Genomic DNA, 16,237 nt, shown 5'->3' with positions numbered 1-16,237 from the left:
TTTTAAACTATGTTTGTTTGTCTTATTGGAGTTAATATTTTAGTTTTAAACTATGTTTGTTTGTATTATTGGAACTAATATTTTAGTTTTAAACTGTTTGTTTGTATTATTGGAGTTAATATTTTAGTTTTAAACTATGTTTGTATTATTGGAGTTAATATTTTAGTTTTAAACTGTTTGTTTGTATTATTGGAGTTAATATTTTAGTTTTAAACTATGTTTGTTTGTCTTATTGGAGTTACTATTTTAGTTTTAAACTATGTTTGTTTGTCTTATTGGAGTTACTATTTTAGTTTTAAACTATGTTTGTTTGTCTTATTGGAGTTAATATTTTAGTTTTAAACTATGTTTGTTTGTATTATTGGAGTTAATATTTTAGTTTTAAACTATGTTTGTTTGTATTATTGGAGTTAATATTTTAGTTTTAAACTATGTTTGTTTGTATTATTGGAGTTAATATTTTAGTTTTAAACTATGTTTGTTTGTATTATTGGAGTTAATATTTTAGTTTTAAACTATGTTTGTTTGTATTATTGGAGTTAATATTTTAGTTTTAAACTATCTTATTCTTCTTTTTTTCTAGACAGCGAAATATTAATTTTTAAGGTTAATATGAGGTATGTTTATTAATATTTTTTAATATGAGGCATGTTTATTAATATGAGGTATGTTTATTAATGTTTATTAATATGAGGTATGTTTATTAATATTTATTAATATGGGGTATGTTTATTAGTATGAGATATGTTTATTAATGTTTATTAATATGAGGTATGTTTGTTAATGTTTATTAATATGAGGTATGTTTATTAATATATAAGGTATGTTTATTAATATTTATTAATATGAGGTATGTTTATTAATGTTTATTAATATGAGGTATGTTTATTAATACTTATTAATATGAGGTATGTTTATTAATATTTATTAATATGAGGTATGATTATTAATATTTGTTAATATGAGGTATGTTTATTAATGTTTATTAATATGAGGTATGTTTGTTAATGTTTATTAATATGATGTATGTTTATTAATATTTATTAATATGAGGTATGTTTATTAATATTTTTAATATGAGGTATGTTTATTAATATGAGATATGTTTATTAATGTTTATTAATATGATGTATGTTTATTAATATTTATTAGTATGAGATATGTTTATTAATGTTTTTTATATGAGGCATGTTTATTAATATAAGGTATGTTTATTAATGTTTATTAATATGAGGTATGTTTATTAATATTTATTAATATGGGGTATGTTTATTAGTATGAGATATGTTTATTAATGTTTATTAATATGAGGTATGTTTATTAATATTTGTTAATATGAGATATGTTTATTAATGTTTATTAATATGAGGTATGTTTGTTAATGTTTATTAATATGAGGTATGTTTATTAATATTTATTAATATGAGGTATGTTTATTAATGTTTATTAATATGAGGTATGTTTATTAATATTTATTAATATGAGGTATGATTATTAATATGAGGTATGTTTGTTAATGTTTATTAATATGGGGTATGTTTATTAGTATGAGATATGTTTATTAATGTTTATTAATATGAGGTATGTTTATTAATATTTGTTAATATGAGATATGTTTATTAATGTTTATTAATATGAGGTATGTTTGTTAATGTTTATTAATATGAGGTATGTTTATTAATATTTATTAATATGAGGTATGTTTATTAATGTTTATTAATATGAGGTATGTTTATTAATATTTATTAATATGAGGTATGTTTATTAATATTTATTAATATGAGGTATGATTATTAATATTTGTTAATATGAGATATGTTTATTAATGTTTATTAATATGAGGTATGTTTGTTAATGTTTATTAATATGAGGTATGTTTATTAATATTTATTAATATGAGGTATGTTTATTAATATTTTTAATATGAGGTATGTTTATTAATGTTTATTAATATGAGATATGTTTATTAATGTTTATTAATATGATGTATGTTTATTAATATTTATTAATATGAGGTATGTTTATTAATATTTTTAATATGAGGTATGTTTGTTAATGTTTATTAATATGAGGTATGTTTATTAATGTTTATTAATATGAGGTATGTTTATTAATATTTTTAATATGAGGTATGTTTGTTAATGTTTATTAATATGAGGTATGTTTATTAATGTTTATTAATATGAGGTATGTTTATTAATATTTCAAAGTTTTCACGGATTTGACAGAAATGATGAGATAGTTTTGTTATTAGTGTAAACATGGTCTCGCCACTTCAATAATAACATTCGAAACAATTGAAACTACTGGGAAAACGTTTAAAAAAACGAAAGTGTTTGTGATGGTTGTCCAACAACGATAGAGTCGCCAGGTTAGCAATCCACGTGGTAATTATAATATTATTTTTTGGTCTTAAAGGGATTTAATATTTATATCATCGCTGATCCCAGGAAAGTTTCGGCTTATCTACGTCCCTCTTGTGTTTTTAAAATGTAATAATTAGTTTTTAATTGCATACTCTCTATCCATTTATCTGTCTCTTTATCTTCACCTCTAAATGCCTGTCTGTCTGTCTATATGTTTGCCTGGTCACTATTTATATATCTCTATATTTTGGGCAGACCTCTCCTTCTGTCTATTTATTTACCTGGCCAGTCGCTCTTGCTATATGTCTCTTTCTCTGATAGTTTCTTCTTCCCATCTATCTGTCTATCTGCTGGTTCACTCTTTCTATCTTTGTATCTGTCTGGCATGTCGCTGTCTCAGTCTATTTGTCAGACAGGTCTAGCAGGTCACTCCTGCTAGCTGTATAACCGTTTGTTTATCCATTTTTCTATCTTTGTTAATCTTTATGTCCACAAATAATTATAAGTTTTAGATCATATTTTATTAATATGCACTTGAAAAATATCTTCTTACACAAATACAGATATTTTCGTGTACTTAGTTCAAGTGTTGACTTGTAAGTCAATAATTTCGATCCTGTGTTTCATGTTGTGCTCACGTATTAATTAATTAGACTGATATAGCTGAGGCATCAAATTAATGTCTTTCCGCAGCCTCCCTGTTACACTTATCCGGTGATGTATACACATACACAGCAGGGAAAACAAAGTTTCCGATGAGACGTCTGGCGGACTGGCTGTCATCTCCGGCACTGAGCCAAGATTACAACTGTCATCAAATTAACTCGAACTTAGACGACCTCAAGAGATCTGGTGTGACTTTGGCTTCAACGAAACTCCAGATACGTTCATAATGACCTGGCCCACGACCGACTTATTGGCCAGTAATTAACAGCTGACCCCTGTACTTGAAGGAGGTAGGGGGATGACTCTGTCAGCCTCTATCAGTGCAGACAAAACCCGGTGGGTCCCGAAATTGTTCGAGACTGGCGCCACCAACGTCAAATTTATGTACTGATTGCTGTTTTATTTGATCGTTAAAATTGAATTTCCTAATACGTTTCTGAGTGAGAGTAGGGTTTGGTACGAGAAAGTAACAGAACCGTTTTTGTTCTTTAAAATTAAATTCATTACGTGAAGACAGAGTGTAACGGTCTGTTAGATAAGAAGACAGAATTGGTAGCTAGATTTCGACTTTTCTTTGTTACCAGAACTTCCCGCTTAAAAGAAACTGACAACAGAAGTAAATACATAAAACAAAATGTCTTCATGTACCACGTGCACGTTATCTAACTAGAATCTGTTACCTGAAACAACCAGAACGTAAAAAATTATTGTATCAACTAATACGTTCATTAAGTAAGTGTTCAATTGAATGTCATTTCCATCGTCAGTTCATGGGATTTTCGAACAACCAAGGATTAACAATGAAACAGATTCAGAAACATGTTTACTTGTTATAATATCCATACTGTTACACCTGTAAATACATAACTCCACACTGTTACATCTGTAAATACATCAGTCCATACTGTTACGTCTGTAAATACATTAGTCCATACTGTTACGTCTGTAAATACATTAGTCCATACTGTTACGTTTATCTATAAATACATAACTCCACACTGTTACATCTGTCAATACATAACTTCGTACTGTTACATCTGTAAATATATAACTCCTACTATTATATCTATAAATCCATGTCTTCCCACATTGTTATACCTATAAATATACAAGAAGTCAATTTCACGTACGACATGATACAACTAGCAGGTATTGCTTTACTTACCATCTTAGACAGTCGACTTCTTACATAAAACCGAATCAAAACGTAATATTATTACGCAGTTTATTTTTTCTGTTTCATGAGTTTAATGTTGTCAGTTACAAGTCTTTATAAATTGAATACATTTGTTGAAATAAACAACTTCGTCAAGTACCGCACGTGCGTATGATAACTCCATTTACTTATCTTAAACTGCTGACAAACCCTCTACTTTTCGTTTTGTCACTGACCAGTAAAACCTATACTGAATACGTATCTGAATGAATAATAATGTCAAGTGTTCTCTTTTAAACGTTCCTAAAACTACAGTTTTATAACCATACACACTTCATGTTAATATGACAAGCACGATATAATTCAACTTGAAGTGTTTGGTTTTATTTAATTTTTTCTTGTAACATATTACAACAAATTCCTCAAAAGACTGGCTAAAGTACTGCTCAGATTCAAAATATTAAATACTTTACTTTGGAGAGGAGTCACCTTCCTACTCTGCGGGCAGTGAAGGTTGATGTAGATGTGGAACAATCTGGGTTTCAAGACCCACATCTCACTCTCCTAATTTCTATTTTTATATCTATTGCTATTCTTTCAATTCTTAGGCGAGACTGGCGAATGGAGGTTAAAGTTGATAGACGGTATATCCCCACCGCAATGTGAGTGCTACTTGCTTAGTCGCCTCTAAAACTTAGGGTGCATTTTATAATCCCTTATTATAGTTTGTACCTTGGGATCTTTTCAAACTGTGTAGCGTTTTTCTAAAATTTATTTTGTTTCGGATTGTTTTTGGTTATAACATAACCAGTCAGAGATGTAGATTTGCTATTTCTAACGCTGTTCTTCCTTGTGATTTTGATCACTTAACTTTATTAAAATGTATTAATTTTTTATTGATATATATATATATATATATATATATATAATTTATTGAGTAAAATCGATCACAAACTACTGGCCGGGAGATCGAATCCTTTCATCATTTGTCTTAATCCTTTCATTCGTGGGAAGTGTTATAACGTCATGATTACTTCTACCGTTTATTGGTAAAGAGAAGTGTTATAACGTCATGATTAATTATACTGTTTATTGGTAAAGAGAAGTGTTATAACGTCATGATTAATTATTCTGTTTATTGGTAAAGAGAAGTGTTATAACGTCATGATTACTTCTACTGTTTATTGGTAAAGAGGAGCCGAAAGATTGATAATGCTGGCTGCGACTTTCCCTCAGTGAATGGTGTTGACTTTCTCTCAGTGGATGGTGATGAATTTCTCTCAGTGGATGGTGTTGACTTTCTCTCAGTGGATGGTGTTGACTTTCCCTCAGTGGATGGTGTTGACTTTCTCTCAGTGGATGGTGTTGACTTTCCCTCAGTGGATGGTGTTGACTTTCCCTCATTGGATGGTGTTGACTTTCTCTCAGTGGATGGTGTTGACTTTCCCTCAGTGGATGGTGTTGACTTTCTCTCAGTGGATGGTGTTGACTTTCCCTCAAGGGATGGTGTTGACTTTCCCTCAGTGGATGGTGTTGACTTTCTCTCATTGGATGGTGTTGACTTTCCCTCAGTGGATGGTGTTGACTTTCGCTCTGCACAAAATTTAATAAACAATACACTTAGCAAGAATGGTATTTAAACTTCTCAAACAAGAGGTATCTAGTAGTAACATTGTAACCATTTCTGTTATACCCTAGTAGTAACATTGTAAGGTATCACTTTTATATGCAGTAGTGACTTTGTACTATTTCTAGTTTGTCTATCTCTATTTGTTTATTCAAACTAATTTCTAGTAAGTGAAGTGAGTGGTACGTGGCTGTTAATATTGTTAATCCTTTTCATCCAAAAACCTTGCTGTGACGTTAAAACGTACTGTTATCGCTTTTAAAGACAAAGAAAACACAAAGCTATAATTTGTTTATAACGATGTTCCGAATACGCGAAACTGCTCCATGAATTTACTTTAGCTTTCTGGAGTAACTCCATGAGAGCGAGTGTAATTATGCTAGTGTAAAGTGATTTTCTTTTAGCGATCGCTTTAGTTTCGGACGATGGAAGTGATATTTTGTCATCAGGTCACGCAGGATTGAAGAGGTCCTGTCACTAAAGGTCACCGAGGTCTTTGGCGTTAAATACACGTTAAGATATCATTAGAAGGCGTGAAAAACACAAGATGGATTCAAGGATGTCGAGAAAAGTGTTACGTTTATTTAATTCTAACTTGTTAGAAAAGTCAGTACGAGTTCGGGTCTCATCTCATAGCCTTTTGCCCTCCGTGGCAAGACCCCTGGTGGAGATGTGGGGCAAGACCCCCTGGTGGAGATGTGGGAAAAAGCTGATAACGTTTGGAATTTTATCACGTGTGCGTCAAAACAACGTGGTGATTGAAACGGAGCAAATACAGCAGCGATCTCCTAGTTGGAATAAATACGTTTTATCTAAAGTCGTTTCACGCTGCGAAAGTGAAGTTATCTGATGCCCTGTTGAAACGCTTCTGAACATTTGAACACACATTACGTGTCGTCATTTAACGTGCTCTACCGAATATCACGTGCTTTTTGTTGTCATATTTCGTGGTGGGATGAAAACAGGATCGACTGCCTTAACCAATGTTGATGTTAAAAAACGAAAATACACAGGTGGTAGGAGATACGGACATTTTAGACACCCAAGCCTGAGTAAATACAGCAATTATGTTTGTTTATACGTTACGCGTTTTTTTTCTTTTGATTTTTACACAATTTACATGTTAAAAAATCAAACTGTACTCAATTTTCCTCAAGACTCTTTACATAACGTCTTTCAACTGTATTTTCCTTGATTTCCATTGGTGAATTTTCCTCATTTTATTAAAATACTTTAAGGGACGAAACCTGACATTGAGTGTCACACAAGTAAGTGATACAACTTCCGACTGCTGTTTTTCATTTCCGAGGAAGTAAAACTTCTTTTCCGTACATTTCAATCAACGTACGGAAATAGAACGTGCTTAATTTAAACAAGAAGAGAACACATTTCATTTATTGAAGAACGACTCGTTCTTCAATACGTTACTTAAACCCTTATACCAACTTGGAAAGAGGTGTGAGTAATAGATATAAACATAAATACTAAAATATATCCTGTAACTTGAAATCAAAATTACCGAAACATGCAACAAAGAAAGGCCATGCTATACTCAAGTGTTTGTGTATATCCGACAACTGTGGTTTTAGTTTAACGTCAGTCTTTCTAGATACATTCTTGTCAACACCTTATGGAAAGACGACTGAAGTTGAAAATCTCGAAATGTGGAGGCCACTTTGACACAAACGTGGGAAACTGCAGTTACTGTTTCGTTTTCTAATAGAAGTTTGCAAACCTTGAACACTCGCAACTGTATATACATGATGTTAGAAAAATAACGTAGGTTCAGGAACTCTTGATAAAGATGTAATAAAAACCCTATAACCAGAGCGCTTTACAAAGATGAACCCTTCATCAGGGGCAAACTCGGGTTATAGAGTTTTTTATTTCATTTCTATCACAACAATTAGATACATATTATTTAATAGGACTTTTGTGCATATAATAAAAATTACGATTGTTCCCCATGTGATTATTCAGTTCCTCTTTAAAGTATCATGACATCCTCTTCTGTATATTCAGTTCCTCTTTAGAGTATCACCAAGTTTCCTTCTGTATATTCAGTTCCTTATGAGAGTGTCACCAAGTCCCCTTCTGTATATTCAATTTCTCTTTAAAGTGTCATCACACACTCTTCTGTATATTCAGTTTCTCATTAAAGTGTCATCACATCCTCTTCTGTATATTCAGTTCCTCTTTAGAGTATTACCAAATCCCCTTCTATATATTCAGTTTCTCTATAGAGTGGCATCAAGTCCCCTTCTGTATATTCAGTTCCTCTTTAGAGTGTCACCAAGTTCCCTTCTGTTTTTTGAATTTCTCTTTAAAGTATCATCACACACTCTTCTGTATATTCAGTTCCTCTTTAGAGTGTCACCAAGTCCCCTTTTGTATATTCAGTTCCTCTTTAGAGTGTCACCAAGTTCCCTTCTGTATATTCAGTTCCTCTTGACAGTAACACCACATCCGCTTCAGTATATTCAGTTCCTCTTTAAAGTGTCATGATATCCTCTTCTGTGTATTCAGTTCCTCTTTATAGTATCACCAAGTTCCCTTCTGTATATTCAGTTTCTCTTTAGAGTGTCACCAAGTTCCCTTCTGTATATTCAGTTCCTCTTTAGAGTGTCACCAAGTTCCCTTCTGTATATTCATTTCCTCTTTAGAGTGTCACCACGTCCCTTTCTGTATATTCAGTTCCTTTTCAGTGTATCACCAAGTTTCCTTCTGTATATTCAGTTCCTTTTGAGAGTGTCACCAAGTCCCCTTCTGTATATTCAATTTCTCTTTAAAGTGTCATCACACACTCTTCTGTATATTCAGTTCCTCTTTAGAGTGTCACCAAGTCCCCTTCTGTATATTCAGTTTCTCTCGTGAGTATCACCACATCCCCTTCTGTATATTCAGTTCCTCTTTAGAGTGTCACCAAGTCCCCTTCTCTATATTCAGTTCCTCTTTAGAGTGTCACCAAGTTCACTTCTGTATATTCAGTTCCTCTTTAGAGTATCAACAAGTTCTTTTCTGTACATTCAGTTCCTCTTGAAAGTATCACACCATCCCCTTCTGTATATTCAGTTCCTCTTTAGAGTATCACCAAGTTCCCTTCTGTATATTCAGTTCCTCTTTAAAGTGTCATGACATCCTCTTCTGTATATTCAGTTCCTCTTTAGAGTGTCACCAAGTCCCCTTCTGTATATTCAGTTTCTCTTGTGAGTATCACCACATCCCCTTCTGTATATTCAGTTCCTCTTTAGAGTGTCACCAAGTCCCCTTCTCTATATTCAGTTCCTCTTTAGAGTGTCACCAAGTTCACTTCTGTATATTCAGTTTCTCTTTAGAGTGTCACCAAGTCCCCTTCTGTATATTCAATTTCTCTTTAGAGTATCATCAAATACCCTTCTGTATATTCAGTTTCTCATTAAAGTGTCATCACATCCTCTTCTGTATATTCAGTTCCTCTTTAGAGTATTACCAAATCCCCTTCTATATATTCAGTTTCTCTATAGAGTGGAATCAAGTCCCCTTCTGTATATTCAGTTCGTCTTTAGAGTGTCACCAAGTTCCCTTCTGTATATTCAGTTCCTCTTGAGAGTATCACCACATCCCCTTCAGTATATTCAGTTCCTCTTAAAAGTGTCATGATATCCTCTTCTGTGTATTCAGTTCCTCTTTAGAGTATCACCAAGTTCCCTTCTGTGTATTCAGTTCCTCTTTAGAGTGTCACCAAGTCCCCTTCTGTATATTCAGTTTCTCTTGTGAGTATCACCAAGTCCCCTTCTGTATATTCAGTTTCTCTTGTGAGTATCACCAAGTTTCGTTCTGTATCTTCAGTTCCTCTTTAAAGTATCACCAAGTTCCCTTCTATATATTCAGTTCATCTTTAGAGTGTTACCAAGTCCCCTTCTGTATATTCAGTTCCTCTTTAGAGTATTACCAAATCCCCTTCTATGTATTCAGTTCCTTTATAGAGTGTCACCAAGTCCCCTTCTGTATATTCAGTTCCTCTTTAGAGTGTCACCTAGTTCCCTTCTGTATATTGAGTTCCTCTTGAGAGTATCACCAAATACCCTTCTGTATATTGAGTTCCTCTTGAGAGTATCACCACATCCCCTTCTGTATATTCAGTTCCTCTTTAAGGTGTCATGATATCCTCTTCTGTATATTCAGTTCCTCTTTAGAGTGTCACCAAGTCCCCTTCTGTATATTCAGTTCCTCTTGAGAGTATCACCAAATACCCTTCTGTATATTCAGTTCCTCTTGAGAGTATCACCAAATACCCTTCTGTATATTCATTTCCTCTTGAGAGTATCACCACATCCCCTTCTGTATATTCCGTTCCTCTTTAATGTGTCACGACATCCTCTTCTGTATATTCAGTTTTTTTATAATACCATCACATTCCCTTCTGTATATTCAGTTCCTCTTTAGAGTGTCACCTAGTTCCCTTCTGTATATTGAGTTCCTCTTGAGAGTATCACCAAATACCCTTCTGTATATTCAGTTCCTCTTGAGAGTATCACCAAATACCCTTCTGTATATTCATTTCCTCTTGAGAGTATCACCACATCTCCTTCTGTATATTCCGTTCCTCTTTAATGTGTCACGACATCCTCTTCTGTATATTCAGTTTTTTATAATGCCATCACACCCCCTTCTATATATTCAGTTTCTCTTTAGAGTGTCACCAAGTCCCCTTCTGTGTATTCAGTTCCTCTTTAGAGTGTCACCACGTTCCTCTTTCTCAATGTCCAGCACCTTGTAAACTATCACTCTCCATATATATTGTTGCGCGTAAGCGGTTATACAGTAAGGAAATGAATTGATGACGATCATAGACCACACTGAACTCGTCGGTCACATTTGGTCGACTAGACAGAGAAAAAACAAGAAAATTGGTGAGTTGCGTCGTCATAGTTTTTGTGGCTAGGACTAGAGAGGGGACAGATAAAGATAACATGTATTCATATGGGTAAGTATAACGATTGTTGACTTTAAACGTTATAAGCTTTAATTAAAAGGTATATTTTATCAGGAGGACAAAGTTAATGGTGCTAACTGGAAGAATCACCATTCTATTTTTTTGTTTAAGAAAGGAAAGTTAAAAATTAAATGCAGTTACATATTTCATTCAAAATACTGTTATTTGAATTAGTTTAAAATATTTCATTCAACAATGCCATTTGTTGAATACAATAACTTATTTTATTCAGCAATATGATTGGCTGAAAGCAGCTACTTCTTTTATTCAACATTATCATTGGCTGAATACAGTTTACTTAATTTTAGTCAATATACTGACAAACAAACGGATTTGTTTAGTATTTTCAAAAACAAAAAGTTATTTCAATTTCTGTGGATGATATGGTTTCGAATATTATGTCTCCCCAGGGGGCGTACTATTTTTATCTTATTCCACATACTCTTCAATTTTTGAAAAACTGGCTTGAAACTGGTAAGGTTAAATAAACCTTGGTCAGATTTGGTCCCAAACCTTTTTTCACATTTTTTATTTAAGCTTTTTTTAAGAAATTCATGGTGTCAAAAGTCAAATAACTCATAACTCAAAAAAGTATATTTTGGGTTCTTGTTCGGTAATATTTACACCAATAAAGACGAAAATTGGAACAAATATAAATTTTCGTGGGTCCAACACATTGACAAAGAAAGTTAAATGTGGCTATTTTGTCCTTTCAAAAGGTCTCATGGCTAAAAAAATCAGAATTTCGAGCTATGGGTCATGAATTTACGTGAGAGTTGGTACAAAGATACTTTCCTTCAGGTCTTACATATTTTAACAAACAAAAATGGTGGACTACAATAATTGTAGAGGTCAAGATGCCACATAAAGAAAAACATGTTGAAATTATTTAATAATTTCTTCAACATATTTCGGCCAGTTTACATGATCTTTGGTTTAGGAATACTTTTTTATATACATATAAAAATGTAGAATAGGACTATCTTTGTTCATTTTAAGGGTCAAAAGGATAAATAAACATAATTTTAGGAGGTTTGGTCAATTATTTATCTTTCTGTCAACCACTTTGCGTGGAATTTGGTATAAAAATACTTGTTAGAGGGCCCAAATGGAAATATAGATTATTTTGGAATTTTTATCTTTGCTCAGCTTTTCACGTGGGTTTTCGTGAACCATTTACGCGTCTGTGAAACAAACTAGATGGGGATTATTCACGTGTTTAGGTGTTCTCAAGACGGCTGGGATGGGTTTTAAACTTTAATTAAAATAAGGTACAGAACAATGTTTCGACCTTCTTAGGTCATCTTCAGGTTAACAAAGAGAGAGTTTGCATTTGACAGTTGCCAGGCACATGTTTTATGGAAGAAGTGTAAACTGGTACGGGATTGTAGGTGGCGCTACAAGTGGATGTTAGGTTATTAATTAATATTGGTATGAAGGTGTTCTTTTATATTGGTTTAATTTTGGTTTTACTTGCTGTATAAGTAGGACTTCTTTAATTTTGCGTTTGTTTATGTTTGTTTCTTTATTTAGTATTTGAGTGTTTTCTATGGTTATGTTGTGTTTATTTGATTTGTAGTGTTCAAAAACGTGTGAAGGTGTTTTTTGTGTTATTTGAGTCTGGTTTCTATTTCTCTGCTTATTTCTCTAATATAGAAGTCGTGGCAGTTATCACATTGTATTTTATAAATAATGTTGGTGTTGTGTTTGTCAGTGTAGTTTTTACATAGTATGGACTTTAGTTTTGTACCTGGTTTTTGAATACATTTGGTGTTTACTGGAATGTTATGTTTTGTTGTAAGTTTTTTTTCCAAATGGTGATTATTTTTTCGCTGATGTCGAGAACATATGCGTAGCATATGTTAATTTTATCGGGTGAGCATAGTGTTATGGCTGTGTTTATTTAGTTTCTTAATATGTTGAGTTTTTGTTTTGTTTCATGTGCAGAGTCCCATGGAATGTATAATCCAGTATGGGTGAATTTTCTGTGGATTTTTGTTTTGAATTGTGTATCAGTTCTAGTGATTTTGAGGTTAAGAAATGTTATTTGGTTAGTGTTTTCCTGTTCATAGGTGAGCTCAATGTAGGAGTATATCCAGTTAACGTGATTAAAACAAACTGTGTGTTCTGTAGATGTGAATCCAGCAATTGTATCATCAACATACCTGTATCAGTATAGTGGTGAGTGTAAGGCTGAATTCAGCGCTTGAGATTCAATCTGTGTCATAAAAATGTTGTCTAGAACTGGTGACATGGGATTCCCCATACATAGGTCATTTATTTGTAGGTTTGGTGGTAGTGAATTCTATACGGGTTGCTAACTGGTTGATAGGGATATGTATCAATGGATTGTTGTCTTGGATATAATGTTCTAAAGCTACTTTGTAGGCTTTGATTATTGTTACTTCTGTAAGGAGGGAGATTACATCAAAACTGACCATTAAGGCAATTAACCAAACAACATGGGATTTAGTACAATAATACATTTCTTCAGGTCCCAGACAGTAATACAGACAGTTTTCAATTTTTTATATAATGTGAATATTGGCCATATTAGTATTGCTGGGCGAAAACATGTTTTATTGGTCTCCACACTAAATCTGAGTTTCAAAGAAATGTGTTTTATATCACATACCGAGACTGAATCCTCAAATGGAACGAAATAATATATTTAAGTACTTTCTGTAGAATGAATTATTTTGTTACACTTTGTACCAAAGAAATCCTTAATGTCATAACAATATTTTAAAAATATTTTTCTTAACAGTCACCACACAAAACATCAAAACAAGTGTCCCAGCATGGATATTGTGGCAAGACTCAGGAGATTTCATAAAATTTCATCGTTATGTATAGAAAGGAGTGGTTTGGCTTTACGGAGGTCGTATCACATTTGAAGTTGGATACATTTCTTTTCATTACAGTAACTAAAGATGGGCATCTTTAGAATTCATTATTTAATAGCAACTTTAAATTTTTCCAAAGTAGTAAAGTTAGAATGGTGGGGTTGGTCGTTTCATGTTTTCATGTCCAAATACAGATCGGTATGGTCCCTAAAGAACAAGGCGGAGTTGCCCTGCACGACAGGGCGTTGCCTGAGAGAAAGACGCCGAAGCACATGTAGGAAGCTTGAGACAAGCTATTGTTGGTGAAGTCCAGAAGAATAGATTCTAGCTAGCCACCCACCTCTAACATCCCGCCTACCTAGTTTGAGTCAATAACTGGGGAGAAAACAGTTGCGTCAGTAATAGTACCCGTGGGTAAGGACTCCTCGTTGATATAACGAGCCCACCGACTGATCAAAGGACAATATTTGTTGTCTCTATAGGGAGGATGTTAAGCACGCGATGCCGAACAGATGAACGAGAACAAAAGAGCGAAAGTGTCCTCTGAGAAATTGAACACCAGAATAAATGAAAATATTCTGTAGAAAACTGAAAATAGCAAAAATCATACAAAATAACAAGAAATGTAATAAAATAAGAGAATTCTACAAAAATAAGAAAGAATGTATAGAATAGTTAAATAGTGATTGAAGGTTCCTGCAAGGTTCAAACGTTGGTCTCTCCTTATCAATGTCCATACCAGCCATTAGGTGATATAAGAACGGTAGAGAAAGGGGTTACTAACGAAAAGGATCTTATACAAAAAAAGAAATATTTTACAAAAATAACCAATGTGGTAAATACAGTATTGAAGAAAATTATAAATATATTCACCGCATATATTCGCTCCCCATTGGCACTGCGGTATGTCTGTAGACTTAAAACGCTAAAAACGGGGTTTTGATACCCGTGGTGGGTAGAGCACAAATAGCCGATTGTGTAACTTTGTGATTAATTCAAGAAGAACAACGGTAATGGAAAACACTAAGATATAAATTCTACAGACAGATGGAGAAAAAAACACTGTGAGAGAATGGAAGGAGTGGCAAGACGAAAGTAGAGAAAACTCAGTATGTATATCTACTTGGAAAACACTGTGAGAGAATGGAAGGAGTGACAAGACGAAGGTAGAGAAATCTCTATGTATATCTACTTGGAAAACACTGTGAGAGAATGGAAGGAGTGACAAGACGAAGGTAGAGAAATCTCTATGTATATCTACTTGGAAAACACTGTGAGAGAATGGAAGGAGTGACAAGACGAAGGTAGAGAAATCTCAGTATGTATATATACTTGGAAAACACTGTGAGAGAATGGAAGGAGTGACAAGACGAAGGTAGAGAAATCTCAGTATGTATATATACTTGGAAAACACTGTGAGAGAATGGAAGGAGTGACAAGACGAAAGTAGAGAAAACTAAACTCAGTATGGATATGTACTTGGAGACAGTTAACTTGTGTTATACTAACACAGCACTAAAATAACAGGTCTTCCCAACTCGTGCACAACAATCGCTTTTTATGTCAGAGTATGTGTGTACTGCACATAATTAAAACCGGGTATGAAAAACTATTAATGTTTACAGCAAAATGTGAAGACGAAGGACCTGCTTTACAAAAACTGGATGAGTCCAAAGCTATCAATTAGACAAATAATCTTAGTATACGTGCTTGTTAACAACACTACCTTTGATAATTTAGTAATGTAGTTTCTTGTCTTAGGACAAAGAGATCCAGTGCTGAGCAACGCGTAATTCATTGGCCCATACACTGAACATGACGAATCAAGTAAGAGATAATTTGGTAGACAACGAATGAGAGATGAAGAACCAGGTTAAAGATATTTGCCACACAACAAATACTTTGGGCTGCAGGACAGATAGTCCAGAAGAATTGTGTCTAAAGATTCTCTTTTAAATTACCTCTGCTCTACCCACCACGGGTATCGAAACCCGAATTCTAGCATTGTAAGTCCGCAGATATATCGCTGTGCCACTAGGGGGCTTCTCTCTATGTCCTTCTTACCTCAGAAGTAGATTTGTATGTTTTGAATTTTGCTATTTTGAAGTCAAAGATCAAGCACATTAGAAGACAGAATTCGAACCCGTGACTATCAAATTGCTAGTCGATGTCCTAACTACAAAAGGAAGCCAGGCTTTTAGGGTGTACGATACGAAACTAAATTTATGTTCTTATTTTTAGATATGCTTGTTTGTTTGTTTACGAATTTCGCGCAAAGCTACACGACGGTTTTCAGCCATGAGAACGTTGTAATTTTACGGTCAATTCCACTATTCGTTGGTAAAAGAGTAGCTTAATAGTGTGCGGTGGGTGGTGATGACTAGCTGCTTTCCCTTTAGTCTTACATTGCTAAATTAGGGATGATTAGCGCAGATAGCTCTCGTGTAGCTTTGCGCGAAATTCAAAACAAACAAAACCAAATATGAAAGAATAAAAAATAGTTATTTTGTTTAAGCGCAAAATTGTCCATAATAAACTGTGAGCTACGATCTCCACAGGGATTCAGCTACGAATTCTCGCTTTATACGCCCTCAGGTTTAT

At 33.5% G+C, this 16,237-nt stretch overlaps 3 protein-coding genes and 1 long non-coding RNA gene across 7 annotated transcripts in view; 2 read left to right on the top strand and 2 right to left on the bottom strand.

Moving 5' to 3' along the window:
- LOC143254905 (uncharacterized) overlaps nucleotides 1-4,295 on the top strand; it is an 85,386-nt gene extending 81,091 nt beyond the window's left edge. The window contains exon 4 of the mRNA XM_076509816.1: nucleotides 3,060-4,295. Coding sequence (XP_076365931.1) covers nucleotides 3,060-3,259 — 200 coding nt within the window. The 3' untranslated portion in view covers nucleotides 3,260-4,295. The remainder of the gene's footprint in view (nucleotides 1-3,059) is intronic.
- Nucleotides 1-16,237, bottom strand: part of LOC143256312 (uncharacterized) — a 604,741-nt gene that overhangs the window by 329,066 nt on the left and 259,438 nt on the right. The window lies entirely within an intron of this gene.
- The window catches only part of LOC143256311 (uncharacterized), a 223,780-nt gene that overhangs the window by 122,665 nt on the left and 84,878 nt on the right, over nucleotides 1-16,237 (top strand). The gene's annotated exons all lie outside the window — the stretch shown is intronic.
- Nucleotides 5,218-16,237, bottom strand: part of ana (anachronism) — an 81,163-nt gene continuing 70,143 nt past the window's right edge. For both annotated transcript variants that reach the window (XM_076517097.1, XM_076517098.1), the window contains exon 2: nucleotides 5,218-5,781. In XM_076517097.1, coding sequence (XP_076373212.1) covers nucleotides 5,311-5,736 — 426 coding nt within the window. In that variant the 5' untranslated portion in view covers nucleotides 5,737-5,781 and the 3' untranslated portion in view covers nucleotides 5,218-5,310. The remainder of the gene's footprint in view (nucleotides 5,782-16,237) is intronic.

The sequence above is a fragment of the Tachypleus tridentatus genome, chromosome 7, assembly GCF_004210375.1.
Source record: "Tachypleus tridentatus isolate NWPU-2018 chromosome 7, ASM421037v1, whole genome shotgun sequence".
Taxonomy (NCBI): Eukaryota; Metazoa; Arthropoda; class Merostomata; order Xiphosura; family Limulidae; genus Tachypleus; species Tachypleus tridentatus.
The sequence above is the reverse complement of the archived record's forward strand: the minus strand, read 5'-3'. Positions and strand labels throughout refer to the sequence as shown.